This window comes from Gobio gobio (assembly GCF_949357685.1).
Source record: "Gobio gobio genome assembly, chromosome: 4".
NCBI classification, from domain to species: domain Eukaryota; kingdom Metazoa; phylum Chordata; class Actinopteri; order Cypriniformes; family Gobionidae; genus Gobio; species Gobio gobio.
Window position 1 is genome coordinate 37,103,914 of NC_137100.1, and position 24,984 is coordinate 37,128,897.

At 36.4% G+C, this 24,984-nt stretch overlaps 1 protein-coding gene across 1 annotated transcript; it reads left to right on the forward strand.

Annotated features, from left to right (window-relative positions):
* The first annotated feature begins 1,264 nt into the window (after positions 1–1,264).
* On the forward strand, positions 1,265–24,317 carry eda2r (ectodysplasin A2 receptor). The gene is made up of 7 exons (XM_079814896.1): positions 1,265–1,673; positions 3,371–3,461; positions 4,054–4,232; positions 4,361–4,449; positions 20,401–20,568; positions 20,675–20,779; positions 22,816–24,317. Exons 2-7 carry the CDS (start codon positions 3,378–3,380, stop codon positions 23,286–23,288), a joined length of 1,098 nt encoding a protein of 365 aa, XP_079671022.1. The 5' UTR covers positions 1,265–1,673; positions 3,371–3,377; the 3' UTR covers positions 23,289–24,317.
* The last annotated feature ends 667 nt before the right edge of the window (positions 24,318–24,984 follow it).

A 24,984-nucleotide genomic window follows, 5' to 3' on the forward strand; every position in this document is an offset into this window, starting at 1 on the left:
CAACTTTTCATTTGGCTTAGCAATTTTTTTTAATGGTTTGTGTACTATAATTGTAGAGAAAATTGATACTTTATATCAGGGGGCTCGAGCACACACACACACACACACACACACACACACACACACACACGGGAAACCACAAGATATTCTCCATTAATTTTATCCAATCAAAAAAATCGATTGAGATTCGGTACTTCTCTGATTGGTGGATCTCACATCTGGTCCTGGCCGGTCGTAATACTTACAAATCTACCGTTATATTTCGCATTACAACATAACTTTCTGTTTTTTTGCACAATGATTGCATTTTACATAATTAACTCCAAAATCGTACCTCAGCGAGAGAGCAACTCACAACAACACTCAAGGAAAGAATATGTTTTTGTTTGGTTGGTATGTCCATGTCCATGCATTTCTATTCGCGAGACACAACTAACTTTTGTGCAATTAATTCATCAAGCGCACCATCACACAGAGAGAAAGACAGTAGGCAAAGCCTACTCTTGAAAAACTAACACCAATTATAATTAATTGTTGAGTTATGAGAATGTTAAAATGTTTTAATGGACATTTGCTGCATATATGTGTGTCATCTTGCATGTCCCATTTTTTATTTTCTCATGAATAAATAGGAGCCTATGCCTTGTATCTTCAATACAAATAAGGCAGGATAAACGTGGCCTGCTGTGGTACTTGCCAAAATGATCACAGAGTAGCTATTATCAATTTAAGGAAATTACAGCAATCTAATAATCGAATGCAATATATTACAATGTAATGTAATGTAACTTACTGCAATGTAATATAATGTGATGAGCTACAACTGAATATGATGTAGGCTACTGTCATATTCTAAAACGAAATTAATTGTTATGCAATGTAAAGTCTTTTCTTCCCTATTGTAACCTGTGAAACGACTTTTTGAACAAGAAACAAAAAGGTAGTCTAAGGTATGACTTGATTTTGCCCATGGGGAATTTATTGGATTGTTGTGGTTTGCTGCGTGATCTCATGTGAATGACAGGTTGTTCCAATGAATGTTGTTGCAAGAGGGAGGGGAAGTTATTTTAATTACGCGGGCACAATGCTAATGTAAAGAATAAAATAAATAAATGTGCACGGGTAAATCATTTATAATAAATAGCCTACTGCAATATTCCATCAAATAAAATGTTGTTTTTATGTAAGGTCATTTGACTCCACATCCACAAAGGTCAATATATAAATTCATTATCGCCACCTTGTGTTCATAAAGGGTTGCTGCACCGAGAGAATCATGAAATTGTGACTTAAACTGAGTTAAGGCTCTTAGACCATAACGACTGTGCCTCGTTACAATTAAACAAGCTATCGTTCAGGTATCATGTTTTGTTTGAGATCCAGTCATTTGTGAGAAATCATTTTGAATCGAAAATTCCATTCAAGAGCATTTCTCACGCGTATCCCAAGCCGCTTCTTCTGCAGAGGATTTCAGTCACAGCAGTTCGAACATGTCGGGACATGCCTGTGTGTCCCCGCGCGCAGCGCACTGTAAGGGCACCAGCCAAATGTGCCAGTCAACAACTTCAACCACAAGCTAAACTGGACCGAATTTACCCAAAGCCGAAGAAGACGGTAACTTTAATGGGACAGAGAATTAAGTGACTGCTGCGCGTTGTTGCCCCTGCTGCAATGTAAGTGTGGATGAAACTGTCCCTAATACGTGACTTTACAGGAGATTCATGATGTAGTAGCTGGTGCGCTGCTCTCTACTTTTGCGCCCTACTTAGTTTGACCACCTTTCTTGTATTTTATGCCTCGGGAAAATTATTCCCAACAGATCATTTAAAGGAGGTATTTTTGTTTTAGATGGCACCTAAATGTGCTCTCTCTCTTGATCTGTTTCTCTGTGTTCTCAGTTTCAGAATGGATGAACGTCAATGGACATAAATCTTTATTATTGAAATGAACGTAAATAGCTTACTATAGTATATTGCATGAAACCAAAGAAACGTTTTACCCTTCAAGTTTTACTCTAAAAATTAGCCTACCCAAATAATAGCCTATGCGTAAAATAAACAATGGACCATAAATTCTAAGCACAATCATTTACAATTTAAATATTTTAAACAGAGTCTGATCTAAAATGCTGTTAGAATGTTTCCCCACTTGTAAATAAGGACTGTGAAATGATCACTCCTAATTAGTGTTGGCAGATTCTGATCAAGCAATTATTTACGTTTACAATGTTCTTTAAAAAAATATATATAATAATCTAATTGTGAATTAGAAATATTAAACAATTTAATTTTCTAGTTAAACCGTAATCCTAGATTTAATATGTAGCCTAGATTTAAATAATAATAATATAAATTAATTCATAGATGGGCCTATGAGATTTAATTCATGGATTAAATGTAACATTGAGCTTGTGGATTTAAATAACATTTTATTCAGGGACTTCATCCTCCAAGGAAAAAAGTTGGAATTAAGTTGGAATTAACTGCCAATCACATTTGTTTTAAAGCAATTCAAAACATGTTACAAAATTGGCAGCTATGGTTGCCAGAAACTGCATTGACAATGCTTCAGGCATTATGGGATGGCATACTATATTGTTGCCTGTATATTTTACAACATATGACCGTATTCTATTAAGTGGGTAATATACCAATCTATTTGATATCAAAATCTGCTTTTACTTTAAAATATACTGAGAACCACCATGATAAATACAGGTGGTCCAATAGAAAACCACATAATGAGTTCATCGTCCAGAAGCCTGTACATAAAATATGGTCAAAATTTGTGAATAGACGGTGCACAGGGTGATGCACACAAAGACATAACGTTAACACACGACATTCATATAAAATGTAATACAAAACACTAAATATACTATTAATTACACTACATTGCATATAAATTACACTAATGTGCATTACTGATAACAAAACAAATTCTTTAAAATATAATCATATGTGATGTGTCAAGCAGGGACTTCTGGGAATGTCCTTTTACTGTTTTTCACTATAAAGGATATGGTCATTTTTACTTCCAAAAACCATTCATTTATTTTGATAGTATTATTATTGACAGTAAAATTATATTTTAATGTTAATATGCTAAACCATTTATAGTTTTTCACTGTATATGTCAAGATAGCATTTTTTGTTTTGTTTTTTTGTCTTATTCTGTAAAAAAAAAAAAAAAAAAAAAAAAAAAGAGAGAGAGAGAGTGAGTGAGTGAGAGAGAGATAAATTAACTGGCAGGATGTAGTATTTTACATTCAGGCCTCAAAGTTTTGAAATTAAAATTGATGAGTACTGTAAGCCCATGTTTGCAACTTTGCATGCTATATAATTTAACTCTTTCTCCCTCCTTCTCTTAGATATGGAATGGATTGCTCAATAGATGAGTATTATCACAGCGGACAATGTCACAAGTGCCCACAGTGTCCACCTGGCCAAGAACTGAAAGAGGTATCTGAAAATTTTTGGATTATTGTAAAGCAAATGTTTGAAGTAATTAATTAAAAAAAATATATAATAATTGAGAAGCCCAGAGGCACTATGAAGAAAGTAACACCCATAATTAACTGTCACTTATTTTTAAACGCTTGAAGATTAACTGACATGTTTAAACCTCTGCAGTCAACATCACCAATCCCCTTTGATTGACTTTGTGAACTTGTAGATAAGCAGATGTTTTTATATTTAGAAACGTTTGATTATGCAGTTGATTTATTTCCTGTGTTAGGGGTGTGTGTTAGGGATTGGCATTTATAATGTTACATATCAAATTAATATGAATTGCAAAAAGTTTGAAGGTGTCTTTTTGGTATATTGGACATTTAGGTATATGTATAAAGATAAAATGTATAAAAAAGGTGCTCCAATTTGTGGAGTAAATATGCTGTAATGACACATCCCTGCCACCAGAGGCTTACACATGACCTTAAATGACTTACAAACAGGGCTAGGTTACAAACGTTGTGTCCTCAGAAAATGTTTGACATATCTAATGCACTTATCATGTTACTAAGTACGTTTGTGTGCGTGTGTGGGCTGTTAGGACTGTGGTTATGGTGTAGGTGTGTCGGCAGTATGTGGCGTGTGTGACGTTCGATGGTTTAAGGAAGACTCGGGATCTCACCCTTGTGCACTGTGCCAGAACTGCCGCAGACTCAACAGACACCAAATCAAGCACTGCACATACACAGGCAACACGGTCTGTGGAAACTGCCTCCCTGGGTGAGACGCACACACAAAACACAAAAAAATCGTAATGAAATGACACGCAACTTCACACCAAAATCTGTATAGACACACGCACACTTGTACCTTGGTTTCATACAAATTCCTTTTTTTTTCTATTTAAGTTTCTACAGCAAAATGCGACTGGATGGATTAGAAGATTTGGAATGCCTTCCATGTGGCCCCACCCCTTTCAGAAACATACAGTGTAGCCGTGAGTACCATACTGAAAAGTACAACTTACACCAGCATGACTTTTCAGACTGAGCTCTGTGTCAAGTTAAAGCATGTCTCTGGACCCCTGCGTTCTGTTCAGTTCTGTTACGCTTCATCCAACGTTTTTGAACAAAATGCATTGCCCCACAAGCAGCACTTCAGAATTGGACTGTGCTGGATATGACACTAATTCAAATGAATTGCCTTAAAGCAATAGGTTACTGACAATGGAAATTCTGTCATCATTTATTCACCCTCATGATGTTCCAAACCACATGAGTTCTTCACATCACAAAAGTTGATCATTATATTGTAGGCCTATATCCTTTTGGGTGAATTCAATAAAATGGCATCGCAGTACCTAAGAGTGTCAGTAAAGAAAGCAAATGTGGTTTGAGGATAATTTTCTATGTGCACTGATCAGTTTAAGTGATACACAACCGGAAATGTAAGCGATCCACCTTATTTTTAACACAATAGTAGGTGTGGTCGTTTGTAACTTAAATGTGCTTCCATTTATTTTGGCTGTACAACAAAAGTCTGTTAAGCTGCTTGATAATGCAATCTGGTATTTGTTATCATATTGTTTTATTTATTATCGTAATCATGAACATACTGATGTTTGATAGCACAAATTGATTCACTGTTTACTGCACTTTGGTACTGTGATATCCGAAGGCTATCATTAGCTTTTACTAATGTTTGTTTAGCTTTTACTGAAACATGGCACAGGAACAATTGGAGAAAAAAAAAAACGTTTTATTACAGAACGGCAACCGGCAACACACCTTTACTCAAAGACATTGATTGCATCAGCTCCCGTTGACATGGTTAACATAGTATTCTTGTAATCTAAACAGCAAAAACACTTTCTTGATAAATAAACACCAGTTACTCTGCTAGTTATTTACCTATAGTGGTTAATGACTCGGAAGTGTCGCACATTCACAGGAAATAGCTTATTTCTGCAATGAAAAATAAGGTTGATCGTAATTTTGTTTTCCTTCTTTACACTCTTCCTGTATTTTGGCAAATCAACGTATAAGGTACATTTCTGCCACCTACTGGACTGGAGTGTGTGGTGATGGCTTAAAGCTGATTTATACTTCTGCGTCGGGTTTCATTTAAACAGATCTGCCATTCGTGGGTCTTTCATGCAGAGACTCTCCTCATGTGTTTGCCATTTAAATATAATGATGCATTTAAAAGTTAATGGCCAAACATATCATTACAAAAGTTCACAATGCTGTTGCAGATTAAATATAATCTGGATAATATTGAATAAATATATTTTTGTCAAGTTAGATACTGATAATTATTCACTCAAACCCCTTCTAAACCCTATCTAAACCTCTCTACTTAACCGTTGTCTTTGTAGTTTTTTAACACGTTTTATCCGAGTTTGTCGTTCGAATCCTCGTCCAATACGCAATGGGTTGTGGGCAATATTAGCCGTTAGAGTGCGCATCAATCAGCACTTCGAATTCTGACCAGGAATAGTAGACCATCCGGGTATCTTGGAATACTCTTTTCAACATACTACGATTTGAGACGTACTAATTCTATTTTCGAATACTATTTAGGACATTTACCCCCGGTTTCACAGACAATGCTTAAGCTAATCCTAGACTAAAATGCATGTTTGAGCTGTTTCAACTGAAAGAATCTTGCACTGACAAATCTTAAAATATGTCAGTGGCATTGTTTTATCTCAAGATGCACACCAGTAATGTTTTTTTCTTGGGCACGTTTATAAAAGTTACTTAAATGTCCTAATTGAACTAAGGCCTAATCCTGGCTTAGTCTAAGCCCTGTCTGTGAAACCGGGCCATAGTATGCAAATTGGGACGCACCAAAAGCTTTTCAAAACTTTAAATCAATTAAACCAGTTGCTTTGCAAAATTATTTATTGAATTGGAGTGCTCAAAACACCACATGCTGGTCAAAACATGTAAATGCAATGTTAAAGGTGAACTATGTAAGATTTTTGCAGTAAAATATCCAAAAACCACTAGGACAGTGTTATATATTTTGTTCATTTGAGTACTTAGAATATCCCAAATGTTTCCAACTATTTGTAAATTGTGAGAAATTGTGATGTGATGATGTTCGTCTGTTATAGGACAACTCAGTTTGAATAAACGAGCAGACACTGATTAGCTACTTGCTATAAGTTTATTTATATACACAAAGTAAACAAATCCTTAACAAAAAAAAACTTAAATAGTACTACTTAAAATTCTACTTAAATTCCATAAGAGCTGCATAAAAATGAATGAGTAGCCTAGGCCTAAATTACTAATGATAAAATCTACATACCTTTATCAAAGAAAAAGAAAAAAGTCGAACAACGACTGTTGTGATAATACCTTTAATTAAACTAACTAAATACAGGAAACAAAAAAAGTGCAATGACATTTTAAATTCCTAATCTTTTTCGACTTCCAAGTTCCGTGACAGGAACACCAACATGTTCGCCAATTTTGCTAAGAGCGGATAGCGTGTTTCATTGTCTAATCCACCATGCTAGTGGATTAGCCGTAGAGTCAATTGGTTGTTCTTGGAGATAGCGGGTTAACTCCGTGTCAGCGCGCGCTCTGATCGGTAAAGGGGCAGAGATTTCAGACCTCCGTTTATTAAGGAGATCGCCAAGATTTCTCTTCTTGGTAGGGGGTGGTGCACAGACCTAGGGCTGTGCAATTAATCGAATTTCGATTTCGATTTTGCCTCCCAACGATCACCAAAACAGTACAATCGAGAAAAAAACGATTATTTTGCCATGTTCAGTTTTGCAAGAACACTCTTATTTTGTCTTGCGTTCTGAATGAAACGCGCACGCGCACATCCGCCCCTCCCGAAGCCACAATCTCTCTCAGGTTGTGAGTCTCGTGACTCGTGCGCATATCATCCGCTGGAATTTAAAAACTTGGCGCGAGTAAAGATGGCAGAAGGAGGGCAGTTAGAGCAGCGTTTGGTGAGCAAAAAAGGCAAAACCAACTCCGTTGTCTGGGAACAGTTTGGCTTTGAGGAATCAGATGACGAGCAGAAACATGCTACGTGCAAGATTTGCTACATGGTAGTGGCTGCAAGGCAAGGGAACACCACAAATTTGTTTAACCACTTGAAAATTAAACACAGAGTGACCTATGACAATCTAATAAAGAAACAAAAACTGACGAGAGCAGGGATGCCGTATAAACGTCCTTTTTTTCCTACATATTTTTCAAATAATTCTCTCTTTGTAAACTTTGTTCAATGCATGCGAGTGCTGCCGTATGTTTGAATATGACCAGTCATTTTCGCCGTCATCACCCGGGTTTAGTGCCAGAAGACGCGAATGAGAAGTAGCGCGCGCTGTGAGAAAATGTGCGTCTCACACGTCTCACAGCGCGCAAATATTGAGTTCTCTTTCAAGTCTTGCTCTTGAACGGACAAACTCACACAAAACGTATGTCAACATGTCCATCTTGATGAGTATCCTAGCAGACATAGTCTGTATATGCCTTAAGTGAACTTTATACAGTCGAGAAAGACGACGCATATCCGAGCTTTAGGTCTTAAAGGGGCAGTATCATTAGGTCTTAAAGGGGCAGTAGCCTTTACTGCCGTCTGTTTAATGTCAAACAACAAAAGACAAGGACATCACTCACCGCTCTTGATTGAATAGCTTTTGTAAGTTTAATAGGATTAATCTTTAATTTATGCACTTAAATATGCAATGTTATTTTACATTTGATACATTTCTGTACCTGAAAACTAATGTTAGACATACCTGAAAAGCATATCTAGCCGAACCATATTGTTGATCTTATTTATTTGTGGTTATCATTTTTACGTGAATACTTTTATACTTTGATTTGAATATATGTTATATTATTTATTTTAATAGTTCAAAAAGTACAACAAATGTTACAATTTCAATTGAATTGTTGAAAGGTGTATTTTTAATAAATGCAACACATTCCCAAAGTCATGTGAAATAATCGTGTTACATAACCGTGATTTCAATATTGACTAAAATAATCGTGATTATGATTTTTTCCATAATCGAGCAGCCCTACACAGACCTCTCCCGAATCATCTCCAGCAGTAGCAGCCTCCGAAGCACCACTAACTCCGCCTCCGTTTCCCTCGTCAGCTGAGGGAACCTATCTAAAAAAAAAAAAAAAATTTTTTTCATGTTTGTAAAAAATATTTTAATAACACGGTTTTGGCGGTTATAGAGTTCTAATGACGGTGTTTAACTATAACCGTCGGTCTCACGGTTATATACTAACCGTCACACCCCTAAATGTGGCGTCATCAAACTACGCATTTGTTTTGAACAGGCGACCTCTAGTGGACGGAAAAGTTACATAGTGTAGCTTTAACAGCCAAAAAAGCAGAAAGTCACCTTTTATTAGGGTTCGATACCGAACTCCGTACTTTTAAGGGCACCGACCGAATTACGTCGGTACTACCTAGTACCGATTCACATTAAATCAGTCGGTACCAAATTTCGGTTCCTGAGATCACATCTGGTGATATAGACTAGTGTCTGTGAATATTAAACCGCAAAAAGACTACTTAAATACGAATCCTGCGTGTCTCTGTGCAAATGAATGCCGTAGAAGCGCTGTTTACCACACACACACACACACACACTCACTCACTATCGCGCTCACTATCACTATGACGGTCGCATGTTTCCATCTCTGTCGTCTCATCGTCTCATGAGGACATGAACGCACGAACGTCATCTCCAGAGCCACTGTGAGTCACTTTATGAGCATTTTACCGTTTCATTTGAGAAAAACTACCGTCATATCATAAACACAGAAACTCAAAGGAACAGCAACCCGTCAAAATAAAAGTCCGCTTTATCTTGACAAATACATCACTGTTGTACAGTAGAATTTACTTAGATACGTCTCAATGTAATAATAATACTAACACTAATGTAATAATAATAATAATCAAAACTTTATTTTACCTCTTAACCTGCGCCCCATTTTTTGACAATTCTTTGAAAACGACATACCCAAATGAAAATGTCTGCAGCTCTTAAACCCTATGGTCTATATTCATAAATCTGGTCTTATTTTAAACTAGACACTTGAAATGTTGCTACCCAAGAGTCATAATAACTCAAAGTAATATGGGAACAGAGTAATATACATGTAAATATACATGTAAGTGACTCACGTTTTTTTTTTTTTTTTTACTTAGGGAAAAAAATATTATAATTTAATGTTAAGAGCCTGAAAATAACTTAAATATAAAACTGAATGTCTAATCATGTCATGATTCACATATGAGGATGATTCTCTCAGTAATGTAGCTTCTGTGAGCTTTTATGTCAAGAAAAGTCTAGGCGAATTTCAAAAAGGCCATTTATTTCAGAACATTTGCTATTGTAAAGAGTAGTTTTTCATTCAAATAAATCTGCAATAAACTGCTAATTATAATGGATAAACAGTTACTGAAAAACTAAAGCAACTATTTACAGAGATTACAAAGTGTAAAAAACTCATTTATCTGATAAAAAGTGTCAGTCAGAGTCTGCGCGCTCCACTGCAGTTGCGCCATGGAGAACGCGCAGCCAGCGCACAAACAGTATTCACCAAAGCCTACTTACGTAAACTGCGCAAGATAATGCCTTTTGATTTGTTACTAAGTCCATCAATCAAACCTTTGTTGGAAAGGCATTGGCTGGGCACCGAGTGCCTTTATCCAACGAAAACCATGGGCGCAATGATTGACAGCTCACCAAGCCTGTAAGGCGCTTCCTCTATATGATGCATCCCAGGAGAGTCTCTGATTGAAGGAGAGAGACTAGAGGTGTGCGATACCGCTAGATTTGGTATCGATCCGATACCAAGTAAATACAGGGCCAGTATCGCCGATACCGATACCAATATCGATACTTTTTAATAATTAAGGTGGATGCGTCTTCAACCTAAATCTAAATGAATTTTCATGATTTTTAATTTGTTTTTGTGATTTGCATTTTGGGTTATTAATCAGTACTACAAAAGCTTTTGTTCAGAAACAACTTTTGGTTACTTCTGTTTTATTTAAATAAACAAAGTTACAAAATGATTACTTCACAAATAAAAAAATGTAAAAACAAATTCTCTTTTCAAGTAGCATGTTAACAGTGCACTTCAAGAAGTTAGTGCACTTCTTTTCAGGATTTTTTTCTTAAATAAACAAAGTCACAAAGTTTTACATACAACGCTCCTCTTTCTCTCTGCTGCCATTCTCCGCCTCTGACTGACTGCTGTTAGAAATGCGTGGCTGAGCGGCGCGCGCGCCTGACTGCTGGTGGTAGCGCTAGTGGTGAGTCACGTGACGGTACAACACAGGAGAGGGGGAGGAGAGCAGTGTCGAGCACGAGCAGCACTCTTGAGAGCTTGCTCTGCTCTGTGACAGCAGCAGCATTTTGACAAACACGGCCAGGTCGCAAAACGAGAGAAACTGAAACTTAAGTATCGATATTTTCACGTTGGTATCAATCAATACCGATACCAACGTTGGATATTAGTATCGATCTGCCCACCTCTAAGAGAGACGAGGGTTGAACCATTTCATGTGGGAGAGACTATTCTAGCATGGGGAGTTTGCCAGAAAAGGATTAGAATCGATATTTCATTGAAAATGGACATGATTGATTACGCTAACTCAAAACTCCCTTGCAAACAACGAAGGATTTAGTTTTTTCCCTATTTTTTCGTTGTTTTGGATTAAAAAGTGGGATGCATTTTGAAGAGTGGACTCTTACACAGAGATGTATGCGGGTGTTTATTGGATTCGTCCGATCTGATCTGAACGACAGGAGATGAAAGATGAGTATCGCTAATATTATGCTAATGTTTACATGGCCGATCCTTTAGCGTTTCATTTAAGCCTTTCCTCTCTGGTGTATTTATTGCAAAAACAAGTTCAGAACATAAATCTTGAGTGTTTTAGCTTTCAAATGATGCATAGTTTGTGATAGTTGATTGAATATTTTGTATAAAACAACAGTAAATAAAAGTACACACACGCCCACTCACGTCAACCGCCCACGATACGATGCGGGTTAACAAGTTTAAGTAATAAATAATTTTTTTTTCTGTTTTAATGTTTTAATTTTAACCGTATAAAAGCTCAGTTGTGCAGCACTTTGTCTGACAAAAAGGTTTAATTAAATTAAAAGATAAATTAAATTAATGTCTTATGTCTTCATTTAATTACCAGAAAATACACAGCACATAATTTGTGGGAAATCTTTTCATAGAAATGAAATTAAAAAAATAATAATAATATAGTTGTTTTTATTAATTAAATTTAAGTATCCAGTAGCCTACTATCTAGTAAATATTACAGTATACAAACATCACAAACAATGGCAGAGAGAGACCAGGGCAGCTCTGGCATAATGTCAATAACACTTCTATAAATGACTTACAGTTATTTATAGTTATTGATGTAAATCCCTAAAGTACCGAAAAAAGGTACCGTTGGGTACCGGTACCGAATTTCGGGTACCGGTACCGGTTAAAATGTGAACGGTACCCAACCCTACCTTTTATACAAACCAATTACAACGTTTTTTTAATGTAATCTATTAAATGCAATCTAATAACCATTAAATACCCTTAAATGTGACGTTTCTGTATAATTTGTGTTCTTTTAATAATTTATAGTGTTTGTTTTATGTGTTTTAGGCAGGACTTGGCTAAATAAATTAAAAACAATCACTCTCCCTTTTTTATTATAAATTAACTAAAACTCAACCTACATTATAAAACTGACCCGAGACCAGCTAAAACCATATTAGACACTGGTTCATGAGTTCACCAGATCAATGTGAAAAATCTAAATTTCAAAACCAAAGTTCAAAGCAGTATGATGAAGTAACAAAGTCTCATTTGCTGAAAGCATGTATCTTGGCAAGTTTAATACGCAATCCTTACCCTGATTAAAAACAAAAGATTCACAGAGGTTTAGAATTTGACTGATTGGAAGCAATCAGGTTATTTTTCTCCAAAACCGATCAGAACACTTTAAAATTATTAGTAGTGCACTGGTGCTAAAGAGTTACAAATTCACTGTCATTATATATAACTGAATTCATCCCCCTATATATTTATAAAATTGTCTATGTTCTACAGAAGAAAGAAAGAATGTCATACAGGTTTTGAATGACATGAGAGTAAATGATGACAATTTTAATTTACTGTTTATTACGAAAGATTTCCACATGCTGAAACACAAACCCATGATGTACAGTTAAGATGTACATACACATTTACCTTTTAATTTGAAATCAGCCTGCCTGTTGAAATCAGCGTTTTTTAATGCTCGCTCTGTCAACAACAAAGCTGTGACTTTATCTGACATCATTGTGGAAGAAAATCTTGACCTCTTACGTCTAGTCGAAACATGGCACAAACAGTCGGATGGTCTTCTTTTTAATGAACTCACTCCTTCTGTCTTCGGGTTATTTGATCTCCCACAACCCTCTGGTAGAGGTGGGGACATCATTGTATTATACAATCAAAAATACAGTTTAAGTCCCGTAGCTGTTCCTCTGTTCAGTTCATTTGAATTTCTCGTCCTGACTGTCTCTGAGCCCCATTCTACTGCCGTAGTTACAGTCTACCGGCCTCCTAAGGCGAATAAAGACTTTCTATATGAATTTGCAGATCTGTTGTCTCATCATACCTGTCAAGTTTTGCATTTGAAAATAAGGGAAATTTGTCGGCGCCCACCGCAAGCAGTCCCACCACCCCAACCAAGCTCCATATCCCTTACATTTTAAGACAGGTGTTATAGCCCAAATGAAAACACAAAAGGGTATATATGATGAGCATTTATTTAAAAGGCTTATTTGCATATTTTCTGTTCATTTAACATTGCTTGTCTTTACATTTTATTTTCATTCCACACATTCTTTTCATTTCATATTGCTTTTCTTTTACAGTTTTTCTTTTAATTTCACATAACTTTTCTTTACTCTTTTAGTGAGCTATTGTACAAATCTGTTGCAGACTTTGCATTCTTTAAGACTGTTTTGGAAGGAGTGTATTTGTGGGCTGGGCCAGAGTGGTTCATTTTACATGAGAGTAGAGCACAAACAGTTCTGTTGTCTAATGTCATCCTATTCTCTGTAACAATCTTTTGTACCATGCTAAATACCCTTTCTGAACTTGCATTGCTATGGGCAGGGCTCGACATGAACGCTTGTTGAGTGAAAAATAATTTTATTTGCCCAACGGACAAGTATCCTGAGTAAAATGTCAAAACAAAAAATAACTAGGGAATCACCAAAGTGCAATAATGATTCTGCATTCAGTTAGTGTAAGTGGCGATCGATAGTTGATAATAATATAAAACGAACTGATGTTAACAATGTTCAGGGGCCCGTTCTTCGTACGTCGCTAACTCAGTTAGCTGGATTTGATTGTTGACGATTTAACATGATCTTGGATTATTTGGTTCTTCGACGCTCATCCTGGACTTGCTGTCATAGCAACAGGTCCGTAAGCTTAAACCTGCTCATGAGCAGGCTTATTTCATGTAAACAGGATTAGATTGCATCTTGAGGTAATACTTAAAATCTGTCCCAGCCACTGCTACTTTATTACAAGAGTTCATTACTGAACCAGGGGCAGTAATAATAATCATTTTAAATAATAATAATATACAAATTTTAAATTGTATATGTATATGAGAATGTATATAATATTATAATGTTGTGTATAATACTATAGACACAGCCACTTGATTAAGCGATTAATTTGTGATGGAATAATTACTTTATAATTTTATTGGAAGTTTGCACACATGTTGTACAGTTAATCTGAGCCGTACATTAATTTAAGTGACGGATATTATGGGATGGCTTGATGCAGCGCAGGAGATGCAGAGAATTTGATCTTGACCCTTAAGAAACTTTAATACTGTCACGTTACAAATCTGCTTCAAATTGAATTAAAAATTGAATTACAACATTGAAATAAAAATGTAAAGGGTGTACAAATACTGTATAAAATCGAAAATATAAATAATTGGTAATCATGTAAAAAAAACATTTATCATTATTATAACTTTTATGTTGGTTTGGTCGTTTAGCTGTTTCCTTATAAAGGTCCAGATATTCGTGGTTTTTTTTGTGTAATTTGCCAAGTTTTTTGCCAGGTGGCTTTTTTAATTATATGATGTCATTACGTTGCTGTCTTGACGCCAGCCAATCGCTGCATTGCTGATCATGGTTTCGAGTATCGATGCATCTGCCCTCTTCAGGGAACACAAGAACGCGCAGTGATCTTAGATCATTTAATCCAGATATTTTAATCCAATCCGCAAATTCGTTTGAAGAACCAAATTAGCCAGAGATCAGTTATCACGATTAAAAGATCTGGGATCTGTCAAATCATCTCAGATGTAATAAGCGAGGTACGAAGAACGGGCCCCTGCTGTTGAGGCTTGCGCAGCCTCTCGAGGAGAAAATCGAAAACAAATGAGCGCCGACAGAAACTCAGTTAACATACATGGTTAAAATGGTGTAGTTATTATATTTATAACATATGATACAGTTAAGCAACATTACACTAACAAGAGTGTTGTTTTCCTGAATACCATCACGACTGGAAATGACACTGATTTCATACGCCAGTTCCATAAACAATTAATTAACATTAAGTCACTTACATTTTATAATTAAATTCGCTGTCCCATTGATCACGGTGTTTACACAAGGTTTTTTTTTTTTTTTGGCAGGAGTGCCTCGTACTCGGCGTCTCTATCGTTACGTCCATCATCCGTCTCTGTTTTGTTTTTTTCCCACGTCACTCGTCATCTGACCTCACACACTAACCTCGCGACAACTGACACCTATACTGTAGGCTACTGCAGATGCCAGTTATCGCGAGGCTAGTTACAGAGCTCAGATCGGAAATGTTTTTGTTTTTTTACTCCGGTATTATTGTTTTTTAATAACGCAGGTTAAAATACGGGAGATTTACAGGAAAATACTAATACGGGAGGACGGCGGGAAAGAAGGGTAAAATACGGGACTTTCCCGGCCAAAACGGGATACTTGACAGGTATGTGTCTCATCTATGCCTCAAATTTGAAAAAAAAAAAAAAATGTAACATCCATATGGACAAAAAAGATTCTGCTTTAACAAAATACTTTTTGTCTTTATTGGAGTGCTTTGATTTAATTCAGTTTGTTGACAGTTCCACTCATAACAAAGGACATATTTTAGATCTTGTGATATCAAATGGATCGCTTGTGTCTCAGTTGACTACTATTGGCTTAGGGTTATCTGATCATCTGGCAATTTTCTTTGATATGCATATACCTGCTGCCAACATTGCCTCTTCACATACTTTGACATACCGGAAATGGAGATAAGTTGAACCTTCTAATTTTTCTGTTTTTATTGATTCTTCATTAAGTAATTTCTCCTCATCCAATCCTCTGGAGACAAAGGTGTCCATGTTAAACTCTGTTCTCCTGTCTGGCCTGGACTTATTTGCTCCTCAGAAGTCACGCACCGCTTCATTTGTACTTCCTGCTCCTTGGTAAAGTGATGATCTGCGTGCGATGAAGACCTTTTGCCGGAAAAAAGGAGCGCAAGTGGCGTTTTTCATGTCTGACTGTGCACCATCAAACATGGAAAGATCGCTTACAAGAATATAGGGCTAAAATGTTTCTGTTAGGTCTGAGTATTTTTATAAGATGATTAATGACAACCAAAGTAATACGAGGCAACTATTTAAATCCATTAACAAATTGCTGAATTGTGATAGTTCCTCGCATGTTATTGCTTCAACTCATCTTTGTAATACATTTCTTGATTTTTTTGTTGTTCGTGGAGGTATTTGTACTTTTACTACAGTCTTCTTCTTCAGTAAATATTCCTTTTTCATCAGTTATTACTTTTTCAAAATTTTGCACTCTTGATTTTTCTCTCTGCAAGAGGAGGTTTCTCTAATGAAGTCAGCCACTTCTTTACTTGATCCCATACCTACCAGTCTGTTTCAGTCATGTTTTGCTTCCCTGAGTCCTGTTGTCTTGAGCATTATAAATTACTCTTTGTGTACGGAGTTGTGCCAACAGCTTTTAAAACCGCTGCGGTTACCCCGGTACCTAAAAAGACTAATGTTGACTATGATAATCTTTCAGATTTTCGCCCCATATCCAATCTCCCTTTTCTTGCTAAAATTCTGGAGCGGGTTGTTGCTTCTCAGTTAATTTCTCATTTAACTGAAAACAATCTGTTTGAAACGCTGCAATCTGGCTTCCGCAAATTCCATAGTACTGAAACAGCTCTGGTTAAGGTCACTAATGATTTGTTAATTGCTTCAGATTCTGGCTGTCTTTCAATTTTGATCCTTCTAGATCTCTGTGCCGCCTTTGACACTGTAGATAATTCGGTTTTAATTACTCGTCTAGAAACTGTCTTTGGGGTTTGGATACTGCACTTAAGTGGTTTACGTCCTACCTTGTTGATCGTAAACAGTTTGTTTCCATGGGTGGATTTAGGTCTGAGTTCGCTGTTGTGCAATCTGGAGTTCCTCGGGGATCAATTTTGGGCCCTTTGCTTTTTTAATATTTATAATGTTCCACTTGGTCAGCTTTTGAGATCTCTTGGTCTAAAATTTGACTTTTATGCAGATGATACTCAGATCTACATACACTTAAAACCTATAATGAAATTGTGCCTGTTGATTTTCTTTCTAAATGTATTTCTAAGATAAACGAATGGATGTCTCAAAATTTCCTATGTCTTAACCGAGAGAAGACTGAGATTATGCTCATTGGTTCACCCCACCAACTACGTAATGCTGGGTCGGTTACCCTAGCTGCTGATGGTTCAATTATGGAGTCCCAATCAAAATGGAAGAATTTGGGGGTGATCTTTGATGCATCTTCTGAGCCACATGTAAAAAAAAAATACAGTTAAAACATCTTTTTTCATCTTAGAAATATTCTCTCTCTCTCCAAGAGGAGATTTCTCTAATGAAATCAGCCACTTCATTACTTGATCCCATACCTACTAGTCTGTTTCAGTCATGTTTTGCTTCCTTGAGTCCTGTTGTCTTGAGCATTATAAATTACTCTTTGTGTATTTCCAGATTATGTCCTATGCTTTCTTTTTCTGTTGCTGAGAGGTTGATTAACACTTTTGTTTTTACCCGTATTGATTATTGTAATGCCTTGTTGGCTGGGGTGTCAAAAGCTACCCTAAACAAATTGCAGCTAGTTTAAAATTCAGCTGCTAGAAGCCTTACTAGAACTAGGATGAGAGATCACATCACTCCTATTTTCGAGTCTTCGCATTGGCTCCCGGTTAAGTTTAAGGTTGATTTTAAAATCTTGATGCTTACTTACAAGGCTTTACATGGGTTGGCACCGCAAAATTTGTCTGAGCTTTTAATCCCCTATACTCCGACGGGTAATCTGCATTCATCTGAAACTGGTCTTTTAGTTGTTCCAAAAACTCGTCTAAGACTGATGGGTGATAGGGCTTTTTCCTCATTAGCTCCAAAATTATGGAATTCTTTACCGAATGAGATAAGGCAAGCTCAATCTCTTTGCATTTTTAAATCTTGCCTTAAAACTATTTTTTAGGGTTGCTTTTAATTGAACGTTTGTATCAATTTTATATAGTTTTTGAACTGTTTTTGATTTTACAATCTTTTTCTTTTTTATTAATTTTTATTTTATGTTTATGGTTTATTTTTATTTTTGTGTACTCTCTTTTATTTGTTTCTGTAAAGCGCTTTGAGATGTACATTTAAAGGCGCTATAGAAAATAAAGATTTATTATTATTATTATTAATTGAATGCTCAAAGACACACTTCTTTGATGTTTTCATCCTCTTAATGCTTGTGGTACTCTCTTTAACCCTGCATGCTCTCACTCTTTCCATGCTGTCTCTCCTGATCTTATCTGTGCTTCAGTATCTTTACTCTCTCTTTTCTCACTGTATTATCTCTATTCTCTTTATTCTCTCAATGTGATTACGGGTGAAGTAAGAGGGGAGATTTTTATCCAACGCGGATCAGTCAATGCCCTGTGAAAGTCTTCAGCATGGACTGAGGGTCGATCCTCTATGAACCCACTCCATCATGCATTGACAGAGGTCTTTTAGCATTCTGCTGATCAGATACACTGCCAGCAACAGGAAGAGGGATATGTTAAGAAAGAGGAAAGGGAAGGCAAGAGAATAAAGCAGCTGCGGTTGTTGAGTGTGTGTGTGTGTGTGTGTGTGTGTGTGTGTGTGTGTGTGTGTGTGTGTGTGTGTGTGTGTGTGTGTGTGTGTGTGTGTGTGTGTGTGTGTGTGTGTGTGTGTGTGTGTGTGTGTGTGTTTTTAATGTGAGAATCATTGAGCTATTTACTGAGCTATTGATTCAAGACCATTTACTTGTTGATGTTTGCAGGTTCTAAAATCTCTGGAATCTGTTAATTGTGTTTTAAAAGAATAGTTTACATGCAGTACAATCTTAAAAATAAAAACTCTTGGATGGCTCCATGAAGAACATTTGACATCCATGGAATCTTTTTATTGCATAAAAAGGTTCTTCATTGTAGAAAAAAGATCTTTAGATAATTAAAATGTTCTTCACACTAAGAAAAAAAGGTTCTTTTAAGAACTGTTCAGTGAAAGGTTCTTTGGAGAACCATTCGATGGCATTGCTGCCAAAAAAACCCCTTTCAGAACCTTTATTTTTAAGAGTGTAGACAAGAAAATATATAATTTATTCATTCTCATGTCGTTGCAAACCTGTATGCTGTTGATGTTTTGTAGAACACAAAGTATTTTTTGAAGAATCAAAATAAATTGTGACAATGTTTGGTAAGGACCGGGTATGCTCACCGTCTGCACGGTCACGAAAATTACATCATGCGGCCGGTCCATGGTAAACCCTCATTTGGCGTTAAAAAACTACTGTCACGATCTACTAAAGACACACAGTGATAAATCAGCGCTGAAAAGGTGTGGACAGGGTTATTTTTGCGGCTGAGTTTCCCTTTCAGGCACAAAATTGGTGATTTACAAAGGTTTATGCTTGTCAATTTACTGGTTTTTGCGCCATGATTTACCGCCCAAAAAAAGTGTGTCTTAAACCAGACGCTAACGGGTAGATTGTGTTGGTCATTATGGAAATGTTTCGGCTGCATCTGTGTTCATTAATTTGCGCGTCGTCTGTAGATCACGCGCAGAACTGTCCACTTCCATCTGCGCTTTTATGGAATAAAATTTGGCCACGCTAATTTGGCCTGTTTAGTAGGCTTGCTGCGATAGTCCGTTTGCCGGTGTTACCGGATTTTAGGCGAATTTAGTTCAGTTAGAGAACAGACACTACAATTAAAAACTGAACGTGTCTGCTTAATACAGTGTGAGTCGAACGAGAGTCGCGGCACAAACACAGCAGTCAGATTTCATGTTGATTGACAAGAGGACGGTGGAAGATTTGGTTTCAAAGCGAAATGTAAAAGCACCTATTTAAGTGAGTTTGTCATTGTACTGTTTTGTTGTCGTGTTTTTCATTAAAAATAATAGACTAATGGACCCACCGAAAGTAAAATGCACACAGCCGCACTGTCATTCACGGTGCGTGTCCACTAGCTTGTTTTCAATTTACTTCCATAGGAATTCATTGAAAACATTCACTTTGCTCTGCTGCACTCCGTTATGAATGAATAAAATGAATTTTACTTTTGGTTTAGAATTAGTGATTTAAAAGCACCCCGCCGGTGATACCGGTATTACCGGTGTTGTCAGATGTTGTTTAACCGGTGGGAAATTTTCCTCACTGTCACATCCCTACTGTTTAGTAAATCTGGCCCACAACCTCCAAAATATTGAATTGGCTGTTCCACACAAAAAAAAGAATACATAAATGAATGAAGTTTGGTAGTCTTGGTAGTTTGTGTTCTCTAACTGATTCTTCTGTTTTTAGGAGGAGAAAGGATTAATGAGGCAAAAGTCCAGATCTCAGCGCCTCCTATCCAAAATGCTTCTAGCATAGTGACCGCTTGTGCAGCAACAGCTGTATTAACAACCGTCCTGTTTGCCATTGTGTGTGTCACCTATCAAACACGGTCTTCACTCAGGAAAACATGCAAACGTATGAATATACATACTCAATGAGAATAAAAGAATCTGAAAAGAATCTGCTAATCCATGTCTTAAAACATAAATGTAACTACCATTTCATTCAACTCTATTTTCAGGTTGTTTATCACCGGCCAGCAACGGTCACCACAACAGTGATGCAGCCTCGGTTCCCATGCCAATCCTACACACGGTGATGCAGAACACAGAAGTGGACAGATCAAGTGAGTGTGTATGACAGGCTGTGAAGAACAGCTTTTTACAGACACAATATGATGTGCTGTCTGCAACTTATTATTATACACCACATGGCAAAACATCACCTTCAGAAAAAGATCCAGGGTCTATTTAAAACAATCCTCTCAGCATGACAATATGGTGTTTCTAATAGGGGCCCAATGCAGACTGATTAGCAGTTTTATCCCATTATCTGTTACCGTAGATATAAAAAAGAAACTATAGCCTCCGTGTTTTTGTGCATTGAAATTACCCTTAATATGGAATGAATAATAGGGTCAAAATCAGTTTACAATAGAAGGTCATTTCCTAAATAAATAAAAAGGAAACTTGTTTGTTGCAAGTGTGACTTCACAAATGCAATTTTAGTTTTCAAGTGTGACTTTAAATCTCAAAATGGCAGCTTTTTTCTTTATAATTGCACATGTATTTCTCACAATTGTGACTTTATTTCTTGTAATTGTGGTTTCATATTTGCGGGGTGGAGACCATTTTTTTTCATGACAACTTTTAACATAAACAACCCTAAATTTAGATTTATTTAAATAATTTACTAGGGCTGCCCCAGACTAAAGATTTTTCTAGTCTACTAGTAGTCATTCATTTAATCCATTAGTCGACTAGTCACATGCTTATGATGTTAATTTAATTACTTAAATATATACTAGGGTTGAGACGGTATTGAAAAATGGTTTCAGTTTCAGAGCTGAGAAAGAAATAAGTTTTATTTTTTCACAAATTCCGTTTAAAAAAATCCACATTATGTTTTTTTTCCATAATTAATTTTTTCTGGATTCTGTTTTTTTAAAGGTTAAATCACATTTTTGTGATCAAAAATCATGTCTAATTAATCGAAATCATGAAACATTATACAATTTAAAAGTTTTATTTATTTATTATTATTACATGTTTAGGGCCCTATGAAGTTCTTTTTTCCCCTCAAATTCTATTAATTTTTTCTTACCAAATTCTGTGTTTTCTGTTTTAAGTTTGGATTCCGTTTAAATGGTTTAATTACATTTTAATAATCAATGATTTAACAATCAATTCTATGAAAAAAAAAAATCTTCAGAAATTCTGTGTTCTGTATTTGAACATTTCTGACAATCAAATGAAGGCAAAGAGATTCATTTAATTTGTATTTTAAAAATAGGAAATTAAACTCTTTGTCAAGCAAAGTACTGCACAACAGAGCTTTACTGTTAAAATTAAAAATTTTGATTATTCCTTAAAAAATAAAGGTTTAATAAAAATAATAATTTGTATTATTAGTGCTAGTATTTTTATTACATTGAGATGTAGCTAAATTCTACTGTACAACAGTAATATATTTCTGTCATAATTTCTTCACAAACTTTTATTTTGGTGGGTTGCTGTGAAGACATTTGGGTTTCTGTGCGTGTATGATATGATATGATAGTTTTTCTCAAGTGAAACAGTAAAATGCTCTTGAAATGGCTCTGGAGATGAAGTACTCATATGCGAGGCTGAAAACACTGCGAGCATCACGCATGCTTCAATGTGTGTGTGGTAAATGAATCCGCGCGTCTTCACGCTGCACCATTCATTTACACAGAGACATGTAGTACATGCAGGATTCGACACTAGTCTATATCGCAATTTGATTTAAGTGCACTGACCAACTCTTCATATATTCTTCCAAGAATTCCTGTTATACAGTAAATTGCTCCCCCATTCATTTTCAATTACCAATATAAACTCAAAAAAACTGAGATCATTCAGTCAGTTTCAAAAATAAATACAAAACCTGTCATAATTGAAAGAAGTTGACAAAAAAGATTGAATCCAATATTTGGTGACATACAGCATGACGAGAGATTTAAAAGCTTTTTTTGTAGGCTGGTCAAAAAGTAAAAAAATTATCCCCAAAATTTTGGGAAGTAGTTATAGGGGGTGTGAGCTAAGTTAGTAAGTCTCTCTGGGTCAAAAGATAGAAATATAAGATGGAAAGATAGCGATTCAATGATTATGTGCCTGACTTGTGTGGTCTGTATCCTGTAAGATCCTTGCCTGCCATTGAAGGACCCCTGCATGCTTGAAGACATCACCATCACGATGACCTCTGATCTTGGGCTGCGTGGGTGTGAGGTTTTTCCTCTGGTGCAAAGCTCGGCCTGCACTGATCCTGCAACGGGAGTCATCACGCAAGCGACAGAAACACCTGATGTTTCTTCTTCAGACTCTGCCCTCTCCAGCCAGCATGTCATTCTCACTCTGGCAGGAGGACAGTCTACAGTAAGGTCCTGCTGTGCCGTAGAGCAGCGGACAGCCTGGGGGCTTCATGCTCCAGTAGAGTGTACTGAACTGGACCTTCAGCACCTCTTCATCGCCCCAGAGATCCAGACATTTAGAACTTCAGACATCATAGCCAGAAATATCCCACAATGTATGGGCTCAGACTCCACTCTGCCCTCAGGCCTGATGCTGCGAGACCTGGAGAGAGAAAGAAGAGCAGGGGGAAAAGGAGACTGTTAATGTGAAGAGAGATCACTGCTGAAAATGTATGATCACGGTAATGCAACACTTAAAGACGCAACATACACACTCAATACAAACGTATGTAAAAAAAAAAAAACCTATATGACTCAACTAATGACAGTAATTTAGATATCTGATGTTTCTGTGATGTGAGAAACAGATGCTTAGGCAATAGGCACAAAAAAGCATTAGCAGGAGACAAAAAAACGTGTCTTCATTTATTTACCTATTGTTTTTCTTCAGTTATCGTAAGTCACACATTTGATGGAGTACATTGATTCAGTATATTCTGTAAGTCAAAGGTTGAAGATGCAGTGTAACGGAAATATTATAACATACATTTGAGTGAAATTCAGTATCGGGGCAAAATGTAGAACGAGGCTTGGTTTTATCCAATGAAAATTTAATAGATGGAACAACTTAAGGGCGAGTAAAAAAAAATTGAATATCTGGGTGAATTACACTACCGTTTGGGGTCAGTAAGATTTTACTTTTATTAAGCTAGGACATTAAAGACTTTTTATTGTTACAAAAATTCTATTCATCAAAGAATCCCGGAAAAAATTATTCCACGTTGATAATAATAATAAATGTTTCTTGAGCACCAAATCAGCATATTAGAATGTTTCTGAAGGATCATGTGACACTGAGGACTGAATGCAGTAATGGCTGCTCAAAATTCAGCTTTGCCATCACAGGAATAAGTTACATTTTGAAATATATTAAAATAGAAACAGTTATTTTAAATTGTAATATTTTCACACAATATTACTGCGTTGACTATATTTTCCAATTCAGTCTTGGTGAGAATAAGATACTTCTTTTTTTTTTTAAAAAGATTTTACCTTTAAAAATAACTCTGTTCAATATGAGCAAACTCCTGCTGTCTTTGGTAAAAGTCCAGGAAATGGATCACTGGCAGCTGTCAGTAGTTTTCAGCTTCAGAAAGCAATGCACCTCAATGATGCGGATCATGTTCTGCATTGGTCTTAACATGTTTACTGCTATAAAAGTCTTTATAAACGCAAGAGACTGGACTTTTTGCTAATCACTGGATTTATAACACTACAATATTACTGATGACAGCCTCATAATACCTGGTTTACTGTTTATTTGCTAAAACGTTTTCCAGTTTTGGACTAAAGGGTGCGCTGCCAAAGCAAACCAACTGACTTATGCCTAAACAGTGCCACAGTATGCCTTGGCGCTGCATAACTACTAAAAACCAGCGAAACCTTCATTTTTTAAAAATGTATTATACATTACAGTTCATTGACAAGCCTGTGCAAAAACTATGCATGGCAGAGGCATCCTGGTCATCACAAGTTGTTGCGTGACCCTTCCTTGAGCTCTATGCCTCAAAGCTTCAGGTTTTAAATATGGCTGAATGGATTAGCAAAATGAACTAGCAAATTAAATGGATCATGTCACAACATGCAAAGATATGGCTTGAAATAAAGCTTGACCTCAACGTTTGCGCCCCTCGCATTCGGTAATGTGTTTCAGCTTGATCAGCAAGTTGTTTTCAGTAGTATTGAATTAAGAATAACGTTATTTTTAAATCACTTTGTTCAGACTGTCAAATGGATCTCTTCAGCACTGTCATACCATCTCTAACCTGGTATCGCTGCAGGGAAAGTCAGCACACGTCAATCAATTTCCCACTTGTATTTTATTTTACAGCGGTGCAAAA

Bases quoted from the DNA above. Each gene is read 5' to 3' on its own strand.
- eda2r (XM_079814896.1), top strand. From the start codon at position 3,378: ATGGATTGCTCAATAGATGAGTATTATCACAGCGGACAATGTCACAAG. The intron at 4,450-20,400 runs GTGAGTACCATA...TTCTGTTTTTAG, and splicing joins CAGAAACATACAGTGTAGCC to GAGGAGAAAGGATTAATGAG. The intron at 20,780-22,815 runs GTGAGTGTGTAT...GTATCCTGTAAG, and splicing joins CACAGAAGTGGACAGATCAA to ATCCTTGCCTGCCATTGAAG.